The 24384-nt window shown below is 47.0% G+C and overlaps 1 protein-coding gene across 3 annotated transcripts in view; it reads left to right on the top strand.

Annotated features, from left to right (window-relative positions):
• Positions 1-10040: 10040 nt before the first annotated feature.
• Positions 10041-24384, top strand: part of CRB3 (crumbs cell polarity complex component 3) — a gene marked incomplete at its 5' end in the record, with an annotated part of 29598 nt that continues 15254 nt past the window's right edge. For 2 of the 3 annotated variants that reach the window (XM_083420835.1, XM_083420836.1), the window contains one exon: positions 10078-10352. Coding sequence is in view for 1 of the 3 variants with exons in the window: in XM_083420834.1 (XP_083276960.1) it covers positions 10041-10352 (312 nt within the window). Of the gene's footprint in view, positions 10353-24384 lie in introns of all 3 variants that reach the window. The other variant, XM_083420834.1, reaches the window with a different exon arrangement.

Raw genomic sequence — 24384 nt, 5'->3', positions numbered from 1 at the left:
TGCGAGCCATGGAAAGGTAAATAGCCACCACCACCTCGTCTTCTGTCATGCGGGGAAAAGAACGTCTTAGCTTGAGCGGCGCCAGCCTGACTTAGCGTGACCAATGGCTTTTCCCTTCACCCATGCATACACACACGCTCTCCAGGGCTGACAGGAATGGCGCGCTCACCTCAGCCCCCACCCCGCCTTACGAGAGAAATAATAACGGTCAACGCGTAAAACGCAAAGCAACCAGCGTGGGTGTATGAGGGAAAACCCCCCTCCCAAAAAAATCACATTTGGGCAACGTTGGGGTTCGTCCCAATAAGGTTTTTTCCAAAAATGCGGGTCATAATCATGGCAACATGTAGTCTGGCCCCCAACAAGGTCTTAGGGACAGTGGACCGGCCCCCTGCTGGAAAAGTTTGCTGACACCTGATCTAGTCTAACCCCCTGCAGGCCAGGAATATGCAGCCCCACGCTTACACCAACTTATATACAGTACGCTTACACCATATAACTTACACGATATATACACCACGCTTACGCCATATGACTTACACGATATATACACCACGCTTACACCATATAACCAATAAAGATGAAGAACAATAGGTCAAGGGGTGCTGGGTATCGGAGTTGTGTGTGAGAGTTGGAAGGATGCTAGAAGGTGGAGACAGAGCTGTGTCTGCTCTGTCTGGATCCAAAGTTGTGACTTGGATGCTCCCGTGGAAACTTAAAAGAGAAACAAGATCTATTGGGGTGTCGATGCTGTGAGTCCCTATCTCCTGAACTCAAGTTATATATATATATATTTCTGCCCGGACACTGAGGTCCAGCTCCGAGGGCCTTCTGGTGGTTCCCTCACTGTGAGAGGCCAAGTTACAGGGAACCAGGCACAGGGCCTTCTCGGTAGTGGCACCCGCCCTGTGGAACGCCCTCCCATCAGATGTCAAAGCGATAAACAACTACCTGACATTCAGAAGACATCTGAAGGCAGCCCTGCTTTTAATATGTGACATTTTAGTGTATTTTTCATCTTTGTTGGAAGCCGCCCAGAGTGGCTGGGGAAACCCAGCCAGATGGGCGGGGTACAAATAATAAATTATTATTATATATATATATATATATATATGCTTTCGTAGATTTTCACGGGTACAGGAATGCAGGTTTTGGTGTCCTCGGGTGTCTTCCCGTGTAAAAGTTGGGGTGTCTAGGCGACGTTTCGACGAGGTCTCACTCGTCATCTTCAGGCTGGTGCTTTCGGCTTCTTGTTACTGGAACAGAGCAGGATCTCAGTGTTTGAGTTCCTATAAATACTGTTGAGGAGGTGTGGTGTATAGCCTCCAATGTTCTGGGCAGAGAGGAGGTTCCCAGGCTAGTGTGCCTTTTCTTCTTTTGTTCCTTAATTACTTGAGGGATATCTTGAGTGATTTCTTGAGTGATTTCCTGAATCCCAATTAGGTGGGTCATTAGGTGTGGATTAGTTGCTAAAGCCTTCGTGTCTTGAACTCTTGAACTTTGTGAAGAGTTTTTCTGAGAAGATGGCTGTACTGCACTTGGAAGTTCAAGAGTTCAAGACACGAAGGCTTTAGCAACTAATCCACACCTAATGACCCACCTAATTGGGATTCAGGAAATCACTCAAGAAATCACTCAAGATATCCCTCAAGTAATTAAGGAACAAAAGAAGAAAAGGCACACTAGCCTGGGAACCTCTCTGCCCAGAACATTGGAGGCTATACACCACACCTCCTCAACAGTATTTATAGGAACTCAAACACTGAGATCCTGCTCTGTTCCAGTAACAAGAAGCCGAAAGCACCAGCCTGAAGATGACGAGTGAGACCTCGTCGAAACGTCGCCTAGACACCCCAACTTTTACACGGGAAGACACCCGAGGACACCAAAACCTGCATATATATATATATATATATATATATAACCTAATATAAATGTATCCTAAAAACACTTCAGTCTCTGCTGACCTTCATTACAAGGAAACTGAACCCTCAGTACAGCACTTGGAACCCCTAAAGTCTCTTGCCGCTTTGAGATTGGGATGGTGTGAAACAGTACAATAGTTCTCTGCAGGGACCTGTTGCCATCCAGCTTGCTGCTCACTTTGATCTCTTTCTCCTGATGCATTGCATTTTTTGTTTTTTTTGTTTAGCCCTCAGACTTATAATATATACACATTTGTTGTTGTTTAGTCGTTTAGTTGTGTCCGACTCCTCATGACCCCATGGACCAGAGCACGCCAGGCACTCCTGTCTTCCACTGCCTTCCGCAGTTTGGTCAGACTCATGTTTGTGGCTTTGAGAACACTGTCCAACCATCTCGTCCTCTGCCGTCTCCTTCTCCTTGTGCCCCCCATCTTTCCCAACATCAGGGTCTTTTCCAGGGAGTCTTCTCTTCTCATGAGGTGGCCAAAGTATTGGAGCCTCAGCTTCAGGATCTGTCCTTCCAGTGAGCACTCAGGGCTGATTTCCTTCAGAATGGATAGGTTTGATCTTCTTGCAGTCCATGGGACTCTCAAGAGTCTCCTCCAGCACCATAATTCAAAAGCACCAATTCTTCAGCGATCAGCCTTCTTTATGGTCCAGCTGTCACTTCCATACATCACTACTGGGAAAACCACGGCTTTATCTATATGGACCATTGTTGGCAAGGTGATGTATCTCCTTTTTAAGATGCTATCTAGGTTTGTCATCGCCTTTCTCCCAAGGAGCAGGCGTCTTTTAATTTCGTGACTGCTGTCACCATCTGCAGTGATCATGGAGCCCAAGAAAGTAAAATTTGTATTACAACTTGCATCCGGTTTACTTTTGTGTGCCCTGGGCTTCCTTTGTCTTGGAAGGGGGTTGATTTATCTCCAAGTAATGATGGCATGTAAAACAAGTATGAGCTTCAATGTAGGTTGAAGTCTAGCGTTGAAATTAATTATTATAAATCTGTTTAAATTCCTGCTGGCATGAGAAACTATCCAAAGTATTTTGTTTCCCCTCAAAGTAGAAACAGGATGTGTTTGTCTGTAAAAAGAATGAACTATAAATAAACTATAAGCAACTCAAGTAAATATTGTAACTATAAACAACTATAAATAAATTATATATAACGATAGGTAAATAGTCATGATTCTTATACCATCTGAATGGAAAAACAACAAGAGCACAGTCAGATGGGATCTCTTGATATGGTTGTTACAGTATTTCATTGAATTAGAAACCAACATCAGAAAACTGTAAATTTGGGGAAGCTGGAGAGAATTCTGCATTAAACTAGGAAAGCTCTGCATCATGAGGGTTTGCATCATTAATACTGTATATTTGTAAAACACCTGCACACACATTGAGTCCATGTTTTTCATGCTGAAAAGATGAAATAAGCTCAGAGTCGAGAGTGGATTTCATGCTCTTTATTCAGCTCATAGTGGTGAGGAGGAATGAAAGTCCCCTCAAAGTATCTGCTTTATATACATTATTTACACAATAGGCTGCACGTGATTGGCTAATTCCGGAATTCTCCTGTAGGCCATCAGCTTGTGGATTCACTTCCATCTGGAGCTGGATTGGGTGGCTCCTGCAGACCAATCATACTGCTGCATTGTTCTAGGACCAATCAGACTGCTGCATTTTGGATCCTATTGTTCTAGGACCAATCAGACTGCTGCATTTGGGATCCTATTCAACTCAGTACATAACAAAAGATATATGCGATATGAGACTGCAATTCTCTAGGTGGGAGCAACTCTCACTGAACTCATAGATATATCTATAGGACTGCAGGGTAAATGGTGCAATGCAACAGCCAATGCAATAGCTGTTTGACACATGATATTATTTAGATGCATACTGAAATATACTGTTAGTGACTGAAACGTGGAGGTATGCACCCACCTATCAAAGAAAAGGCAGCATTTGTTTGAGCAGTGTTTGCAAATATGGAACGAACACAGAAAAGGTAGTGTTGTAGACTTAGGATAAACATAATGTAAAGGTAAAGGGACCCCTGACCATCAGGTCCAGTTGTGGCCGACTCTGGGGTTGCAGAGCTCATCTCGTTTTATTGGCCGAGGGAGCCGGCGTACAGCTTCCGGGCGAACCAGAGCAGCACATGGAAACACTGTTTACTTTCCCACTGGAGCGGTACCTATTTATCTACTTGCACTTTGAGGTGCTTTCGAACTGCTAGGGTGGCAGGAGCAGGGACTGAGCAATGGGAGCTCACCCCGTTGCGGGGATTCGAACCGCCGACCTTCTGATCAGCAAGTCCTAGGCTCTGTGGTTTAACCCATAGCGCCACCCGCATCCCTCAGGATAAACATAGAAATTAATAAATTCTAGAATTGGGATTATTTGGGGTGGGAAGGGAGAAATATAAACGGCAAAGGAATTCTTGGGTAGCCTGGCCAAATTAGGGCCATTAAGGGAACAATAGAGAGCCATTGAGGGTCGTCAACAAGACAGCAGGAACTTCTTGCCCCAGGTGTGACCAGAGACTGGAGATTTGGAAGATTGCCAGGGTAACTGCTCTGGGGGGAGAGCAAGGTGCTACTGGGGAGAAGGAAGAGGAAGCAGAGCTGAGATCCATCTTGGAGGAAGAGGTGAAAGGTTCCCCGCACTGCTGTGAGCCATGCTGGAAGACCTGGACTCCCTCCATGCAGACTGAAGGTGTAAACAGGCGAATAAACCCTATTTCTTAAAGCATGACAGTCTCCGCTGTGTCTTCTATTCTGCAAAGGGACACAGACCCTGTGTGTGTGCCTATGACCCCATGCGCTCTGGCTACTGCTCGGTGGAGAGAGGGACTGGCACCGGGCTTTTTTAACAATATTAACAACCCAAAGGTAAAGGGACCCTTACCACTGGGTCCAGTCGTGACCGACTCTGGGGTTGCGACGCTCATCTCGCTTTATTGGCCGAGGGAGCCAGCATACAGCTTCCGGGTCATGTGGCCAGCATCACTAAGCCGCTTCTGGCGAACCAGAGCAGCGCACAGAAACGCCATTTACCTTCCCGCTGGAGCGGTACCTATTTATCTACTTGCACTTTGACGTGCTTTTGAACTGCTAAGTGGGCAGGAGCAGGGACCGAGCAACGGGAGCTCACCCCGTTATGGGGATTCGAACCGCCAACCTTCTGATAAGCAAGTCCTAGGCTCTGTGGTTTAACCCACAGCGCCACCCGTGTCCCTAACAACCCAAAAGACATCTACAAAGGTTTCATACAGCTCTCCTATTTGTGTGCCATATTTGGTAGCCCAAACCCGGCAATATCTTTGACCTTTAGTGCAAACTCCAGCGGCAGATTGTAGCCACCCTTTGGTAATTACAGCCTGATATCTACCCCTCTGATTAACATCCCTGCTGCCCAAAAGAGACATTGTGGCTGTATCTGGGTACCTAGCCGCTGATTCTATTAGCCCCCGGCTGCCTCGCTCTTAACAGCTTTGGTGCTACCATGTTCCCGTACCGCTCCTGTTGGCTCAGCGAGAACTTCCCGGCGGATTGTACCCTCTGTTAATAAACAGAAGAGGGAGCAGAATGACTTTCTAGCGCAGAAAACTTTTTGGTATGTCCCTGGGTAGCACAACAGCCTTCCCTGATTAGTGTGTGTGTGTGTAACATTAAAAATACAATGGAAACTGCAGGTAGCTGAACTGTTCCCAATTTGGGGCAAAGGGAAACATCTGTGCCAGGACAGTCCCAATCTAAAATTGGGTCAGGTCTTGCTTTGTATGGGCATAATAAGCTTATTGGAATTCTTATTCAGCTGCATGTTCAAGTCAAATAGTGAAACGAGAGGGGACAAGGTGGCTTGTCAGAGCTGTTATTTAGTCCCAGTACAGAAACTCTGTTCCCCCTTATTTACTCAGGCAACGCCACCAGTTCATTCACCACAAGTTCGTTCACCTGCACACCTTGTTTGTTACAGGATAACATCTGCAAACAGTGCCTTTCTGTCAGTTCTATAGTCCAAACAGGTCAGCCTCCGCTCCAGAGAAAAACTGGACATCCATCAGATGTGAAATATTGCACCAGGTTGAAACCAGACGAGGGAGCATTTCAGTCTCAGACCCCAGGTTCCTCAGCCCTGTTCTGAGTCATCAAACTCAAACCCCTTTAAAAACAAAAATCGGAACCAAAGTGAGACTCCGATAAGCTTATAATCACTGTTTGACACTGGGGAATTTGGTCTCAACAGTTCCTGGAAATGGCTACCTCCTGAAAGAAAATTCTTTTTCTTTGTTAGGAAACTTTGTCACCCAAAGCATCACACTCACCCTGATTGGAGTGTGATTGGATCATTCAGAACATTTGTGCTCCTCATAGGACTGTGGCACACCTCAAAGGTGTAGCCAGGGGAGGCAAGCAAATGAATAACTTGGTTCTTCCCCCCCAAAAAACATAAAGCCTGCCCCCCTAAAATAAATCCTGGCTACACTCATGGCACACCTACCACCGTCTCGCAAATTTCTTAACTTTTTTTGGCCTCCCATTGTTTACACACTCACCTAGGCAACCACTGAAAAAGTGCTTAACCTGTAATAAATGGGTTGGTACGCAGTTAAGTTTTATTCAGAGTAGACCTGTTGAAATTACTGGACCAAATTTAGGAATATTCATTAATGTCAATAGGTTCACTTTGAGTAAAACTTAGTTGAATACCACTCTTGGCCTATACAGAGCCACATGATAGTTAAATATAGATGATAGATAGATAGATAAAACAGATGATAGATAGCTTTTGTTGTGACAGGCCTTCCCCTTTGCTTTTTATCTCCCTTTTGGCAACAGACCTTCCAAGTGACGTAGAGTACATTTTTCTCCCACTAGGGGGAGACGTTTCACTAGAAAATAATATTAACAGGTGTCAAGTGGGGAGTTAACTCTCAAGTCATATTTCCAACTTTACATGTTTTATTGGCAAAGAGCAGAATGGACTTGTAAATGCAGCCAAGAATCTTGGATTCTATTCCCAGCACAAGAAGTGGAATGGGATCTAGTGGCCCCCTGGTCATTATGAAGACTCTTGTGATTTCCATTGCATAGTTGGATTCTATGCATGTTTACTCAGAAGAAAGCATCCTGTTAGTTCTGTGAGACTTACTCTCAAGAAAGTGTGTACAGCAACCACCACTGCAAAGCTGTGTGGCCTACTCTCATGCCTTTTACAGCTGCTGAGCAAGCAGAAATAAGTTGGTGAAACTTCTCACAGCATATTTACAGTCAGTCAGTTTTATTGCACACAGCCAAAGGCTGCCACAATGTACACAGAATCATTCAACAATTAAAAAATATATATACTGGATTGATACAAAAGACTTAAAACATTTATATTATCAAGAAATTACCTACTGTAAACAGAGCTATAAAAGTACCTCAATATACAAATTAAGAAATTAAACAATAAAATTTGTAAGCTAAAATTATCATATGGCCCCTAATATATTAAAAAATAATGTTAATTAATACAGTGTGCAATTATATTCGGAGTTTGGTGATAAAGATAGAATATAGCTTGATGTAGATAGGGTCAAATAAATTCATCTCCTTTACAGTTGGTGGCTACCTTGGCTATATAATTTGCTCTAATTTTCCTAGCGGCAGCTGCAAAGAGTGCTACACGCCAGGTCACATACTTCTCTGTGTCTGCAAGGAGATATAAAATCATGTCAGAGGGGTTCTGGCCAGGGGACCTTGTCATTATAGGTGCTAAAAAATGTTGCTTCATTATGTAAGGGACAGCGCAAGATATAATGCATAAGGTCCTCTACTTCAGGACATCCCCTAATGCAAACACGTTCGTTTTTTGCATAGAGATTTACGTTAATATCTGCTCACCACATCAACTGGCTTTTAAAGGACCAGCTACAGGAGCAGGTTGAAAAGTTGGCAACCTTTCGCCTCCTGAGCATAGTCCCATCCTTGTTTGAAAGCCTTTCAGCTCAATGCCCTTTCCCTCTTTTACTGGCTCTGCTCCTCTTCCCTGCCTTTAAAATCAGCCTGACACCAGAGACGCCAACTATTCAACCCATCTCTGTAGCTGTGCTTTTCATTGCAGCTTCACACAGTTAGGTGATACTGCTACGTCCCTTGCTGACTTCAGCACATTGAGATGCGGTGAAGGCACAGCAGCAGGCCAGGACAGTCATTTTCTGATCTCTTGGCAACCCTGACTGATGCGTGCACACAAATTTAGCAGCGGAAGTTTTATCTGACACGATGTTAAGTGTCCAGAAAGTTTCAGCTACTAAATTTCCTCTGTTTTTCAAATGATTGAGGCTAAGACAATTTGGAAATACGGCATATAAGATCTTCTGCCTGAGCTGATCACCTCACCTTGCCTCAACAACCATCTTCTTTATTGACCAACGCACTTAGGGCTCTCACAGCACCTCAATCTGTAGATTTTAGCAGGTGCTGCTGCTTAATCCCATTCCATAAAGACCTTTACCTGCTTCAAGCTGCTATTAAACATTCTATAGGAGTAAAGGGACATGGGTGGCGCTGTGGGTTAAACCACAGAGCCTAGGACTTGCCGATCAGAAGGTCGGCAGTTTGAATCCCCGCGACGGGGTGAGCTCCCGTTGCTCAGTCCCTGCTCCTGCCAACCTAGCAGTTCGAAAGCCCATCAAAGTGCAAGTAGATAAATAGGTACCACTCCAGCGGGAAGGTAAACATTTCCGTGCGCTGCTCTGGTTCAGCAGAAGTGGCTTAGTCATGCTGGCTACATGACCTGGAAGTTGTACGCCGGCTCCCTCAGCCAATAAAGCGAGATGAGCGCCGCAACCCCAGAGTTGGTCACGACTGGACTTAATGGTCAGGGGTCCCTTTACCTTTAGGAGTAAACTGGACCACCACCCCAAAACAGACTTTTTATTTCAGGGTGGTCCAACTTTTCATATTAAGTGAGCCGCAAGGGTATTACCTCACAGAAAGGGATGTGGGTGGTGCTGTGGTCTAAACCACAGAGCCTCTTGGGCTTGCCGATCAGAAGGTAAGTGGTTTGAATCCCCACAACAGGGTGAGCTCCTGTTCCTCTGTCCCAGCTCCTGCCAACCTAGCAGTTCGAAAGCACACCAGTGCAAGTAGATAAATAGGTACCACTGTGGCAGGAAGGTAAATGGTGTTTCCGTGCACTCTGGTTTCCGTCACAGTGTCCCATTGCACCAGAAGCGGTTTGGTCATGCTGGCCACATGACCCAGAAACTTTCTGCAGACAAACGCCAGCTCCCTTGGCCTGTAAAGCGAGATGAGCGCCGCAACCCCATAGTCGCCTTTGATTGGACTTAACTATCCAGGGATCCTTTATCTTTTACCACACAGAACCTGTGGGCTGCACACTGCCTTGTCACATGAGGGGGTGGGGTGAGCGAGGCCAAAATTTGATGCTCCCCTCAGCCCTCCCAACTCTTTCCTAAAGGTGAGAAAATGCTAACTAGGTTTTGGAAGGAGGCAGCAGCGCCCTAGGACCCTGCCAGAGCCCTTGCAGCTCCTTCCCAAAGCCCAGCGCCTCGCTTACCCAGTGCCAGGGCTGGGGAGGGGGCATCAAAAGTTGCCAAGGGCCACCCAAAACGGCCTTGAAGGCCACACACTGGACCACCCTGTATTATTTCTTCATCAGCTTCTTGCCAAGCGGAATTCAACAGGTGATGCTGTTTTCTGTCCCGCACCTGTAAGCTTCTCCTGGAGAATTTTGAATTTAACATAGGCGTGGTCAAGATGCTAGACCCTTGCCAGAAAGAAAACCTGCCAAGCATACTTAAAAATGGCAGAGCCGATTGATGGGGATTTTGGAACTCAATCTTGGCTATGCAACTGTAAAATTTTAATCTGAAAAGCCAAATAAATAAATTTATATATATATACACGTATAAAGGATTTTGGAACTTCTCTTCTCCACCCCCACCCCAATATACCTATCAATATTCCTGCCGCGGGAGTCCATCGGCCTCCCCTTTGTAGCTTTGCCGAGGGAGGAATTTTGGGTCCTGAGCTCCTCGGGGCAGAGACCCACCTCCGTCTCTTCCTACTCCGTCCAGCTCCAGGAGCGTCGATGGTTCCAGCCGGTCTACCGCCTCCCAGCCAAGGCGCCGCCGACACTCGCAGGGCAGCTCGTGGGAACTCCGGCCCGCGGGTTGGCTGGCTGGCTGCCGCCGTCCAGGCCGTGCCGTCCTGGCTTCGGCCGCCGCCAGGTGAGCGGGGAGGCGGCGCCTCACCTGACTCAGGTGCACGGAGGGAAGTACCTGGGCGGGTCACGTGGCCAGGAGCGGGAGGCGGCGCCGTCGCGGGGTCGCCTTCGCGGGGGAACAAGCGCTCCGGCCGAAGCAGCTCCGGGATCGGGAAGGGCCCGACGGCGGCTGAGCAGGTGAGAGGCGTCCGGGCGGCGAGGAGGTGGGGGGGGGGAAATGGTTGGGGGTACCTGCCCCAGAAGAGCCCCACTGCGCGGCCTGGCAACCCACGGCGAGGCAGCCAAGTTCTGCCCGGGACACCTGCCGGACGGGCGTGTGTGTGTGAATTAGTTTCCCCTTCTCCGATCTTGCTCCTCTTAGGGTGATTTTCGTGGCACAGGTAGGGTGGGATAGAGGAGAGTGGGAAATGGAGGCTCCCTCCCCACTTTGGGGTCTGGACCTTTCCTGCCCCCCCGGCCTTTGCGGCTGCCACCGTCCGGCCCGGACGTCCCTACAAATGGGGAGCGTCTGTAGCCCCCCCAAAGCCCCCCAACCTCCACTTTCCCGTTCTTTCCTGATCAAGAATGTGCCTGCAGTCCGAAGCCTCCTGGGAAAGGGGCGCTTCTGTTCTGCCCCGGATCTGGGGCGGGGGGAAAGTGATTTCCCTTTTCTTCCTCTTCCCTCCTCCTCCCCCGCATCCACCTCTCCTGCTGGAGAGGAAACCGAGGCAGCTTTGCGTGGCATCTGCAAAGAGGCGCCGTTGGAGAGCCGGCTGCGGGGCCGAGCGAGGGGGAAGAGGAAAGTTGCTGCCACCGCTCGCTGTGACTTCGGCTTCCCAAGCGGCCGAGTTAACCATTAAGCAGCACGCCTGAACTGATCGCAAGCCAAGCCGTTGGGAACCCGGGGAGCGGGGGGGGGAGCACCTCCTTGACCCCCTCTCCCCCAATCTGGGCCTTGCAGGCTGGGAATAACCCAGAAATTCTCCAGCCTTTGGGATTGCAATAGTCCCCAGCCTGCTGGCTTCTTGCTGCTGCGGGTGTGTGCCTGGGTGTTGTTGTGTTTTTAAAAACACACCACAAATTGCTATGGCCCGTCAGTGTGTGTTCTGTTTACCGTGCTGGGCTGTGTATCTGTTGTGCTTTTAAAAAACATAATTACTCTACTAAGCAATTCTAGGGTATGTTTGTGTGTGCACTCTCCTAGTTTAAGGACACGAGGAGCTGCGCCTTACTGGGCCAGATCAAGGTCTGCTTAGCTTAGCATTTTTATTTTCATTTTTGCAACCGGCGGCATGAAATAGCCTGCAGGAAACTCGCTAGCACTTTACGTTCGGCTCACCTGGTTATGCAAAGGAGGCCAGGGCTCCTGTGCCCATAAAAAGCACCACAATCGGGTAGGAGGAGGAATTTCAGCTGGCGAAGCCCTGGGTTCACTGCCCATGGTAAGAGAGCTGGTGGTGGTTTGAGGCCACCCAGTAGGGTTGCCAAATGGCCAACTGGGAGAACAAAAACAAAGCAGCAATGCCCCATCTTGCTTTGCTTAATGGCAGTTAATATGCACAAAACAACAGCTACTGCTTTGCTATAAGATCCACTGTCCTGTGACATCATAGTTTGTACTACTGGTGAAGCCTAGGATGGCGAAACAAGGCTAATATTCCGGAAATCCTTGTCTTAGACTCTGTGAAAGGATTCTGTGGAACTGCAAAAACCTTTCATGTGGATTTCACCTGGACAGGTGGAATAGACACTTTCACATATATGGACCTTATGCATAAACTGATTAGAGAATGAACTGATCTACTGGGCCTTCTACCTTTTTCGTTGAACTTTATGAGCTACAGTCATACCTTGGGTTAAATATGCTTCAGGTTGAACGCTTTCGGGTTGTGCTCTGCAGCGACCCGGAAGTAACAGAACGCGTTACTTTCGGGTTTCGCTGCTCGCGCATTCGCTGATGGTCAAAATGACGTCACGCACATGCATGGAAGTGGCGAATCGCAACCCGCACAGACGAGGGTTGCGTTCGCTTCAGGATGCGAACGGGGATCCGGAACGGATCCCATTCGTATCCAGAGGTACCACTGTACTTCTGTTGTAATCTACAATTCAATACAATGAATAGTATATATTATTTTTTCAAATGTACAGCCGGTTATGTCTTGTGTGTTTATTTAATGGCAGCAGTTTGGAACACGCTTGGAATCACTGCATGGAGACCAAAACAGACATCTGGGGTGGTTGCTGTTCCTCCTCACACCTCCCTTTCGTTTTCAAATTTGACAAATATGCATGGCGCCAAATTAATTTTTTAACCCTTTCTTGGTTGACATTCGCCTTTGATTCCCTGGTTACAGCCACGCTGACTTCCTGAGATGTGTTTTGCTTATGGGCCAGCCTTCCTGGGGCCTTCATTTCACTTGACGGAGGCCCTTGGAGATGGTACTGAAATTTCATTTGGGGCTAGTACAATTCTGTCAGACTTCTGGCCGGTACAGTCAGGTTTTCAGAGTAAATAAATGCCCAGGTTTCCAACTTTTCGGACCAGGCATTCGCTAGCAGTATTGCTCTGTTTTTGTGGGCAAATAACTGTGTTTCTTGAGGGTCTGGTGACTCACGTAACAAGCCTGAGAAGAAGGGTTGCCAGTCGTCTTTCTCCTGGTCTCTGTGACTCCCTGGCCCTTTGGCTGTTGGGTGACAGGCAGAAATGAGCAGCTGAACTTTGTTTGCATGTTTCGAAAAGTTTTACCTGCTGAATTCTTGCTTGACCTGCTGCTATTAAAAACTCCACGAGAAATTACATGCTCCTGAGTTCCTAAAGTTTGTTTTAAAAAATGCCTTGGATTGGCATATGCTGAAATGTTATACAAATAGTTCTCAAGCATTTCAGAACTTTGTATCTATTAGTAGAGTTAGATGTGTCCCTCTGTACTGAGTTCAAAAGGATTTTGTACCTTCTAGTTACCAGCTCCTGAACTGAGTATGAACAGGTGCTGGTATGCCTCTAAGCTGTTAAAAGAGAGACACTCAGTAACTGTTTGCAGGCAATTAAACTTTATTTACTTTAGGATTATTCCATGGTGTGTTTATTTCAAGCAGGAAAAAGTTCAGTGGTGATGGCGGCTCACCCACCTGGGCTACAGGGAAAGCCCACATCATCTAAGGGCATAAAATCTGAATGGCAACTACCTTCCACTTGCTGACATGGGACATAGTCTACCAGGATGTTCCCCACAGTGGTGCTCATCCATGATGCCCATCCAACTAAATCAGAGCTGGGGAACCTATAGTACTGCAAGTGTCTGCTGTACTACAACTCCCATCATCCCTGACCGCTGCCTGCCTGATGGGAGTTGGAGTCTAGCTAAACAGCCACAGGTCCCCCACCCCTGAGCAAAGTGGGAGCATTTTCCCCTCAAGAGGGGCAGATCTGTCTGCGGTCTTCAATGGTTCCCCAGGTCAACCCGTATTGATAGCAGCCTCTGCTACGCTGCAGAGAAGGGAATTTGAAGCCACTTTTGCAAAATTTGCATCACTCACTGCTATCCAAGCCATAATGGTTGGGCACCCGTTTGTGTATGTCTCTGTATTCTCTTGGTAGACTAGGAACCTTGCCAAATACTCTTATGGCTTTGACACACTGGCACCTCTTGACCTAAATTGCACCAGATTATATCTGGGCAGGGACGCGGGTGGCGCTGTGGGTTAAAGCCTCAGCGCCTAGGACTTGCCTATCGAAAGGTCGGCAGTTCGAATCCCCGTGGCGGGGTGCGCTCCCGTCGTTCAGTCCCAGCGCCTGCCAACCTAGCAGTTCGAAAGCCCCTCCAGGTGCAAGTAGATAAATAGGGACCGCTTACCAGCGGGAAGGTAAACAGCATTCCGTGTGCTGCGCTGGCTCACCAGATGCAGCTTGTCACTCTGGCCACGTGACCCGGAAGTGTCTGCGGACAGCGCTGGCTCCCGGCCTCTAGAGTGAGATGAGCGCACAACCCTAGAGTCTGGCAAGACTGGCCCGAACGGGCAGGGGTACCTTTACCTTTACCTTTATTGAAGCATTGTATAATTTTGTGCAGGCCTGGCCAGGCCCAATAATAATAATAATAATAATAATAATAATAATAATAATAATAATAATAATTTATTACGTATACCCCACCCACTCCAGGCGGCTTCCAACAGGATATTAAAAACACAATAGAACATTAAAAACTTCCCTAAACAGGGCTGCCTTCAGATGTGTTCTAAAAGTCAGATACAGTGGTACCTCGGGTTACAGACGCTTCAGCTTACAGACTCCCCTGACCCAGAAATAGTACCTTGGGTTTAGAACTTTGCTTCAGGATGAGAACAGAAATCGCGTGGCAGTGGCGCAGGGGCAACGGGAGGCCCCATTAGCTAAAGTGGTACCTCAGGTTAAGAACACTTTCGGGTTAAGAACGGAACTCCGGAATGAATTAAGTTCTTAACCCGAGGTACCAATGGGAGGGCATTTCACAGGCCGGGTTCCACTGAGAAGGCCCTCTGCCTGGTTCCCTGTAACCTCGCTTCTTGCAGTGAGGGAACCACCAGAAGGCCCTCAGAGCTGGACCTCAGTGTCCGGGAAGAAGAATGTGGGTGGAGATGCTCCTTCAGGTATACTGGGCAGAGAGGGGGGTACCTGGGGGCACAGAGTGGCAGTTGGAGAAGAGAGCCCTTTGTGCCATATGGTCTGCACTGTGCCCCCTAAAGTTGCCTGCTGCCCTCCGGCATGGTGGAGCACCTTTTTCTGGCTCTGGCGTTGAAGTCAGATCCGGTTGCCAGTTCAGTCAGCTTCTGTAAGTGGAACAGGGGCTATGGGATGTGTCACTATCTTGTCCTTCATCTCGGTCAGCAAAATGTCTTGGGCTAGCTAGCCACGAGCCTTGTGGACAATTTGTGGATGACGTTGGTGTATGTGGTTCTGGTGATTGTTCACTCTTTCTGGATATGTCTGCTTTCTTGCTTTGCACCATTGATTGTGATTCTGGCATCTTGAGTCCCGTCAGGGAAGAAGGCAGGGCATGAATAAAGACGTAATATATAATAATAATGATAATAATTTGTTCTTGACAAGGATCCAGCCTCACACTGTGATTCAGCGTCACACAGTTACTTTGCTCAACATAAAAGGAGCTTGTCATGCTTCCATAGAATTGGTATCACCTCCCATTTTGAAAGATGACTCACAGAAACCTGCAAAGGTCATGGGAATGAGTCTTTGTCTTGAAGCTGCCTTTCTGACCTAGACTTCTCTTTGCCAAGGAATTTGAAACTGCAAGGATGTTTTGCATAGGAGCCCCAGGCAAGAAGCAGAATACAATGTGAATGTTTGCTCTTACATTTGATAGCACCAAGGTGCCTATCTTATATAAAGCCCAATAGCTCCTCATCATGTTGGAGAGGATGCTAAATTATAGGTGCATACCAACATATGTGGAGGTAATGTCCACAAATAGAACAATGTTGGGAGAAAGTTTCTAAAGCGTTACCTCAGATTACAGTTCAGACAATCCCAATGACTCTAGCTTTAGCCTTACTTAACTTATATACTTCCGATATGGACCAATTAAAAAGTAAAGAATTAATAACATAGATATTAACAGCAGCTAGAATGGTAATAGCCAGAACTTGGAAAATTAACTTGCAATTAATGAATGTTGATCACTGGTGTAATATAGTCTGGCAAACAGCTATGATGGAAAAGTTGTTGCAAAAATTGAAGGCAGCATGAGGAGATTTTATTAAATATACAAATGAACCAGCATATATTGCACTAGGGTGCAGATATGCAGGCAATATTCTAGCTCACTCATATTATTGTGTATTTTCCAAGTTTATTTATCGAAGAATTCATTGGACTGGGTTACGGTAATCACCTCATTATTGTACCCTGTAAAATAATATATTAAGTACCATATTTTGCACACCTCCAGTGATGCTTTTTTGTGTCAGATGTCGTGTTTTGTGATGTGTGTACACTTGTATAATAGAAAAGCTAAAAAAGAAAAGCAAAACAAACAAAAAGGTCTGATCAAACCAATAGATTTATCATGAGGTGTTGATTATGATGCTAATAGCACAATCCTACAAATGTCTCTTCAGTAGTAAGCCCCATTAATTCAGTTCGGCTTCCAGATAAGTAGTGTAGGACTGCAGGTGCCTCTGAAAATCAACTGTTAGGGTCAAAGGAGGCAAAACCGTATTCATGGTTTGCTTGGAAACTAACCAATAGATGGGATTGATTGTGGTCTGATCCCATGAGGCAGTTTTTACCTCACTAATGCCACTGCTTTCTTCATCTCTTATGTCTTGGATCAAACCCCAAAACCCACCTAGTCTAGCATCCTATTCTCATAGTGGCCAAGCAGATGCCTATGGGAACATGAATAATTTGAGATTTTTCAATTAACTGTGAGTAAATGGGGAAAGAACAGGCATTGATGGACAGCTCTGTGTGATGAATGCAAATCTTGCCGAAACCATGGCCTAGAGCAGGGGTAGGCAAGGTTTACCTCGCCTGGGCCAGTTCACTCCAGCAGAGATCCCTCTGTGGGCCAGACTGCACCCGCACCCGCGATTTCCGGTGTCTGCGCAAGCTCAGTCGCAATTTCCAGCACCACGGAAGCGAGCTCAGTCGCGCTGTGCTGTGCCGATTTAGCGCAGTGTGCGGGGATTCACCAAGCGAGCGACTCGGTTCGGGGGCGGCTCATGTGCTGGTTAAACGACCCCCATGGGCCGCTTGTGGCCCACAGGCTTTGGTTGCCAACCCCTAGCCTAGAGTTTTGGAATGGTGTTCTTTCCATTTCAAACTACAGTTAGGTACCGTATTTTTCGCTCTATAAGACGCACCAAACCATAAGACGCACCTAGTTTTTGGAGCAGGAAAACAAGAAAAAAAATATTCTGAATCCCAGAAGCCAGAACAGCAAGAGGGATCGCTGTGCAGAGAAAGCAGCAATCCCTCTTGCTGTTCTGGCTTCTGGGATAGCTGCGCAGCCTGCATTCACTCCATAAGACGCACACACATTTCCCCTTACTTTTCAGGAGGGAAAAAGTGAGTCTTATAGAGCAAAAAATACAGTAACTGAATATTTCAATCCTTCCGCAACAACAAAAGCCCTGCACACAGAAAATGAGCACATCAGAGAAGCCCTCACTTTAGTCTTTTTCCTGATAGGCTATATTTCTCTGTGCAGGGAGTCCTGCCCCTGTGCCTCAAAGTAATCATTGCAAGATGCAGCCCAATGCAGTTCAGCCCTTGATTTTGTTGACTTTATATATAGTGGGCCTGTATGCATGATGCATGAGAATGGCTGATGAGCATCAACTTTGTAATAAACTGGTGGGCACCAACAGGCAGAAACTATGCACGCAAAGAGTCAGAATAGATGGATCGCTGGAAACATGAACTTGCAAGGCTGTGGGGTTGAAAAAGCACATCCCAATGTTGGGAAACATTAAGAAGCGGGTCAAAAAAATAAGCGCCTATGCAAGATCAGATAAAGCCAATCTTTAAGATCTTGCAAGGAGACCCTGCTAGTCTCTTCATGACTATCAGATTGTAATTTGGTGACACTAGACAAGCGGGCCTTCTCAGTGACGGCACAGAAATTTTATTGCATGTTACTTGCATTTTTATTGTCTTTTATAGAAATTTTAACTATACAGTGGTACCTCGGTTTGAGAACAGTCCAGTTTAAGAACGATTCGGTTTACAAACTTTGCAAAACGGGAAATAGTGTCTTGGTTTGAGAACTTTACCTCGGTCTAAGAAAGGAATCTGAACGGTGGAAGGGTACTAGCGGCGGGAGGCCTCATTAGAGAAAGCGTGCCTCAGTTTAAGAACAGTTTTGGTTTAAGAACGGACTTCCGGAACAGATTGAGTTCATAAACCGAGGTACCACTGTGTTGGTATAAAATTAATTAATAAATAAAAGGCCCAGCTAGTCTAGTATTGTGGCCAGTTAGATGCCCCTGGGAAGCTCTTGAGCAGAGCAAGAGGCGAAATAGTTGACTCCCCAGTTATCTCCAAATTTGTTAGGTGCCATAAGGCCATTAAGGTAATCGACCTTCCCCAACCTTGTGCCCCGCCCCCGATCTTTGCTAGAGCCGCTTGTGATGTGGTGGTGATGGTTTGTGCAAGTGTGTCTGTCCGCAGTTCCTAGTGGTGTTGGTGGGAGGCAAAAATCCCATAGCGGGGGGAGCACATCGAAGCCCACGAGCATACCGAAAACAGTCCTTTGGATGCCCTCCAATGTGTAATTAAGCAAAAGAATTCATCGCCACAGGACATGGTCAAGCTTTTAGAAAAGGATTAGATTGATTCACTGGTGGGTACCAGACACAGTAACTACAAGAGGCACCCTTTTGTGTTGTTGACGGTTGTGGCTGCCAGATGTGTCTTGCTGGTGAACCTGCTAGGCACATCTCAGGGTATTGTTGCAGGCAGAAAGCTGGGCTTAGGTGGATGATTGATGGATCTGACTCAGCAAATTAAAATTCCTGCCGACATGACTATTATGCAATGGTGCGGTTTTGTTTCCAGCGCTGGAAATGGAGCAGCGCTTGACGTGTACTCCCACTGAACCAGTAATCTGGGGAATGTTCAGTTTGAAATGTTCTGCTGCGAAGCTGGTGGGGTGCTTGTGTGGTTTTGTTTGTGTGTGAAAGATTACCGAAATCGTCTGAAAACGGAAGGCACCAATGAAGTACTAGAACAGGGGTCAGCAGACTTTTTCAGCAGGGGGCTGGTCCACTGTCCCTCAGACCAGGTGGTGGGCCGGACTATATTTTGAAAAAAATAATGAATGAGTTCCTATGCCCCACAAATAACCCAGAGATGCATTTTAAATAAAAGGGCACATTCTACTCAGGTAAAAACATGCTGATTCCTGGACCATCCGCAGCCGGATTTAGAAGGTGATTGGGCCAGATCCGACCACGGGCCTTAGTTTGCCTACCCATGTACTAGAACTTCACAGAGCTCCTTGAGGTCCAAGGTCTTTGGAGTGTTGTTTATATGGTGGCTTCAATGTGCCGTGTGCTTTGCAGAGAACAAGACTGCAGGTCCCTGGTGTGAGGAGCTTGCAGACTAAGACTTGACACACAGGAAGTGGAAGCAAGAATAAATATGTGGATTTCCCCCCAGTTATAGACGGTTGCAGACTTAGATGTAGTTGGCTGTGGCAGAAAGTCATGTTTCTCAGCAAACAACAATGTCTAGAATGTACATAAGGCCTGAGGACTGTTAACATGTGGGGGCCTGCTAACATTGGGGAGGTCGCTATGGCATAAGACAGCCTCCACCCTAATGTGATGCCCTTCAGATATTTTGGACTACAGTTTCAGTTGGCCTCAACCTTCATGATGGGGGTTGTAGTTCACCCAGCAGAAAGGAGTTGCTGTGGGCTTCCCTTTCCTGGGTGTAGAGGCTTACAGATGTCTTCCATCTGAATCAAAGCGCTTCTTCAGCCTGAGAAGGTGGCAAATATTTTGCGTCTGGATTAAGTCGTGGAGAGGGATGGGGAGGGGTGAGGACTTCATACAATGGGGGCATACTAAGGGTGAGTACAGATCAGTGGCGTAGCGTGGGTTGTCAGCACCCGGGGCAAGGCAAGTAATTTGTGCCCCCTAACCCGGGGCAAGGCAAGTAATTTGCGCCCCCTAACCCGGGGCAAGGCAAGTAATTTGCGCCCCCCCGCTGCACTGTCCCTCCCCCAGATAGTCCCTCGCTTTCTCTCCGTACCGCACCGCATGCCTGGCACCCTCCCCTCCACAGTGGGCGGCAACCCGGCGGCTCGGATCAGATTCGCACAGCCAGCACTGCAGTGAGACAGAGTGAGTGAGCCAGGTAGGGGCAGAGAGCTGTGAGTGCGAGCGCGCCCCCCCAGATGTTGCGCCCAGTGCGGCCGGGCCCCCCTGCACCCCCACGCTACGCCACTGGTACAGATATACGTTGTTTGAGCAGTTGAGAGCAGCTGTGGGTGGAAATGTAGTTGTGCTGTTTTGCAGCAGAGGTTAGCAGTGAAAGAGTGCCGACCGATGAGCATTGTAATGTCAAAAATTGACCTTCCCCCTCCACCCTGCCCACAACAATCTTTCTGCTCCTCTAAAATGGAACTTCATTTCTGAAATGGCAAACAAATGTTTCAATCGGGGTGTTGCTAGACTCCTGACTCACATCTGTCCCAGCCAGCAGAGCCAGTGGTCACAGCTGATGTTGCGGCAACATCTGGAGGGCCACAGATTCCTCATCCCTGCTTTAAAAGAATAAGCAATGAATGTTGTTACTGCCCCCTCAATCCTTCCAGAGCTGTGCTCCAGGAGTCTTGGCCCTCAACCAGGGTCTGTGCCCTGAAGGCAACCCTGTATCGGGAAATTTTTAATGTCTAATGTTTTACAATTTTTTATGTGCTGTAAGCCACCCAGAGTGGCTGGGGAAACACAGCCAGATGGGTGGGGTATACCCATTTACCTAGTAACCTTCAAAATTCCCAGTCTCTTTTCACAGCGGTGAGAGGGGGAGGACAGTTCTCTTGCATTGCCAATGACCTTCAATGGCCCTGTGTTGTTTCTTAATAGCTTTAGCTTGGCCAGGTAATTTGCACAGGCTAGCTCAGGAATTCCTCTGCAGCTTGTATTTCTCCCTTCATATCCCAAATAATCAAAATCCTGCCATTTATTAATTTCTAGGGTTAGGGGGCCCCCTCCCCAAACTTATAACAATATATACACTTTTGTTGTTATCTAGTTGTTTAGTCGTGCCCGACTGTTTGTGGCCCCATGGACCAGAGCACGCCAGGCCCTCCTGTCTTCCACTGCCTCCCGCAGTTTGGTCAAACTCATGCTGGTAGCTTCAAGAACACTGTCCAACCATCTTGTCCTCTGTCGTCCCCTTCTCCTTGGGCCCTCCATCTTTCTCAACATCAGGGTCTTTTCCAGGGAGTCTTCTCTTCTCATGAGGTGGCCAAAGTATTGGAGCCTCAGCTTCACGATCTGTCCTTCCAGTGAGCACTCAGGGCTGATTTCCTTCAGAATGAATAGGTTTGATCTTCTTGCAGTCCAGCCAGAATACTGGCAGAGCAGGTGACTGAGATCAGTGTTCAAATCACTGATAACTTTATAGCATGTCACAGGTATGTTTGTATGTTTTCTTATTTCTGAAATTGTATCGCTACCCCTTCAATGCTGCTGGCACTCCCAGGGTGTTCTACAGAAATAACAACAACAATAATGGCGCAATAATATTATAATATAACCAGAAAATAGTACAGCGTGAAACTCTAGTCAAAGAGGGTTCTATATGGTACCTTGAAAGAGCTTGGGTACAGTACTTCAAAAAAGGTAGGTGGGTGGGAATAGGGGGGCGGGGAGAGGCAGCGAGTCCTGCTTAAAGGTTGTTCAACAAGACTCCCCACTTCGCTTTGGGCTGCTTGCCAAAAGTGGGGGAAGTTGAGCCAGGAAGAGAGATCCTGCCCAGGTGTGATTTAAATAAATAAATATGCTCTTAGCTTGCCTTTCTCCTTCCCAGTTCCTGTGTGATGTTGCAATGCCAAGCTCTGTTCCTCTGCCCTGTTTTCTTCCCTCCCTCTGCTTTCCTCCATGTCTGGAAGTGTGATGTTGCTTACAGGGACTGATGTCATCATGTGAAACAACTCTGTCACTCGGTGACTCTTGCCTAGCCCCTCCTTGTGTATGCAAGCTGGCTATTTTTAGACCTCTTTCCCACCCAACCCTGAAGGTTTGAGCATTAAATTACAGTATAACCCTATAATGATGATGTTGATGATAGGGCCTGTGTCACTTTATGTTTCCCCACAACGTCCTTGAGGTGAGGTTTAGGCTGAGAATGTGTTTTGCCAGAGGCCAGTCTCAACTCTTCCAAATCCAGGAAAATCCATTGTTACCCCTCTAGGCAGCATCATTTAAATGCTAATCTGTTGCCTTTATGTGCATTTATATCACATTGCCTCGGAGTGTTCCAAGCTTAATCTGGGTCAGTTTTGCAACTCTTTGTTATGTAGGCCTGTGTTATGTACCCTCAGTGCATGGACAGATTGATTAGTGGCTTGCCTAAAGCCCAGCCAAAGAGTTCCTGCCTGAAGTGATCCAAACTGGGGTTTTCTGGTTCATAGCTCAGCTACTGAACCACCATGCTATGCTAGTGGAAGTTAAATCATAGGTTTCAGTGGGACTTATTTCGAAGTAAACGTGAAAAGATTGCAAGCCTTTGTCAGCTTGGCTCCACTGCCTGCTATTTCACACATTTCCCAGCAACAACTCTTGAGGTTTCTCCCACTTTGCGCCCCAACACTGTGTGTCTTCTGAAAAATGAGTTACGGCCAATCCTGGGTCTCCAACAAGTATACCTAAATGAGGTACACATTTTTGAACACCTGCTCATTGCCCATGGGTTATCTTGATAGTGTAATGTGTGAAGAGGCCCTGGTAATCACATGGATGATGAAGTCTCGCACAGGGTTGCTTTGGGTGGACTTTGGTGACAACAGAATATCTTTCTTCTTCTTCTTCTTTGGCGATCACTTGTAGTCGAGTAAGATTGTCTTCCATGAACACTATCTTAACAGTGAGTCCGTAAGTGAAGGCCAATTCTGGATCCACACATCTTTCCACAGTGGGAACATGGGTTTCCGGGCAGGAGTTGATCACTGTGAGGGTTTGCCAAATATGCCTTCCTCTTAGCACGTTTCTCCCTTTAATCCTGAGTTTGAGCATCTTCGAAGTCCGTGACACCTTTGGTAAAGGCTGTTCTCCAGTTGGAGCGCTCGCAGACCAGTGTTTCCCAGTTGTCAGGGTTTATACTACATTTTTGTAGATTTGCCTTGAGAAAGAGAGATATAAAACTTTATTTGCATTAGCCAATGGCCATAGCAACAGTAAAACATTACAGTATACACAGAAAAGGAAATATGATATAAAAGCACAAATTAAAGTCCTGAATCAGCAGTCAGTTAGTGGCCCTTATTCTGATTGCCCCTGCTATGAACCTAGCAACCTTTGCTGTTATCTGCTCATTTTGATCTGATAGAAGAAAGGACATTGTGGCAGTGGCTGAGTGCCCTGGGATGGTTAGTACGAGTGGGGTGAGTGGGGTGATGATCTCGTTCCTCAGGTCTTTGTAGAGAGTACAGTGGTACCTCGGGTTACATACGCTTCAGGTTACAGACTCCGCTAACTCAGAAATAGTACCTCGGATTAAGAACTTTGCTTCAGGATGAGAACAGAAATCGCGTGGCAGTGGCACAGCAGCAGCGGGAGGCCCCATTAGCTAAAGTGGTACCTCAGGTTAAGAACAGTTTCAGGGTAAGAACGGAACTCCAGAACAAATTAAGTTCTTAACCCGAGGTATCACTGTACAGGACAGGAGGACGTGTGCCGCTGTTTCGGTGCTACCATCTCCACAGGGGCAAAGAGTCTTTAAACCGCTTCTTTTACCTCAACAACAGCAGAATGTAACAAATGGCCCACAGATATATGGTAACTGGTGACTGGGGAGAGGCAAGCAGTTGCAGAAGGAATCTAACATTGGTAAATAATTTATTGCATGCTACTTTTACTTGACTGCATTTAGTAGGAAAAGCACTCAGGACGATGCATCTCTTCTTCCCTTCATGGATGAGGAGGGTCTGATGTTTAAATTCACACAGGTTTTCTTCAGAAGGCAGACACCGCTTGCTCTGTCCCTCTCTCCCCTGTAGCTTGTGGTGGTTTGGCCAGAACTTTGACATAACAACACTAAAATGATAACCTAAATTCTTAATTGTTAGCATTTGTTTAGATTTTACATGAGTTTCTGGCATAGGAATGAATGAATGAATGAATAAATAAATATAAATAATTAGTATCTTATTATTAGTAAGGTAAAAGTAAAGGACCCCTGGATAGTCAAAGGCGACTATGGGATTGTGGTACGCACCTCACTTCCAGGCTGAGGGACCCGGTGTTTGTCCACATACAGTTTTCCGGGTCATGTGGCCAGCGGGACTAAACTGCTTCTGGTGCAACGGGACATCGTGACGGAATCCAGAACGCACAGAAACACGGTTTACCTTCCCGCCACAGCGGTACCTATTTATCTACTTGCACTGGAGTGCTTTTGAACTGCTAGGTCGTGCCGACTCGAACTGCCGACCTTCCAATCAGCCAGCCCAAGAGGCTCAGTGGTTTAGACCACAGTGCCACCCGCATCCCC

The sequence above is a fragment of the Podarcis tiliguerta genome (genome assembly GCF_965153285.1).
Source record: "Podarcis tiliguerta genome assembly, chromosome: 17".
In the NCBI taxonomy this organism is placed as follows: domain Eukaryota; kingdom Metazoa; phylum Chordata; class Lepidosauria; order Squamata; family Lacertidae; genus Podarcis; species Podarcis tiliguerta.
The sequence above is the reverse complement of the archived record's forward strand: the minus strand, read 5'-3'. Positions and strand labels throughout refer to the sequence as shown.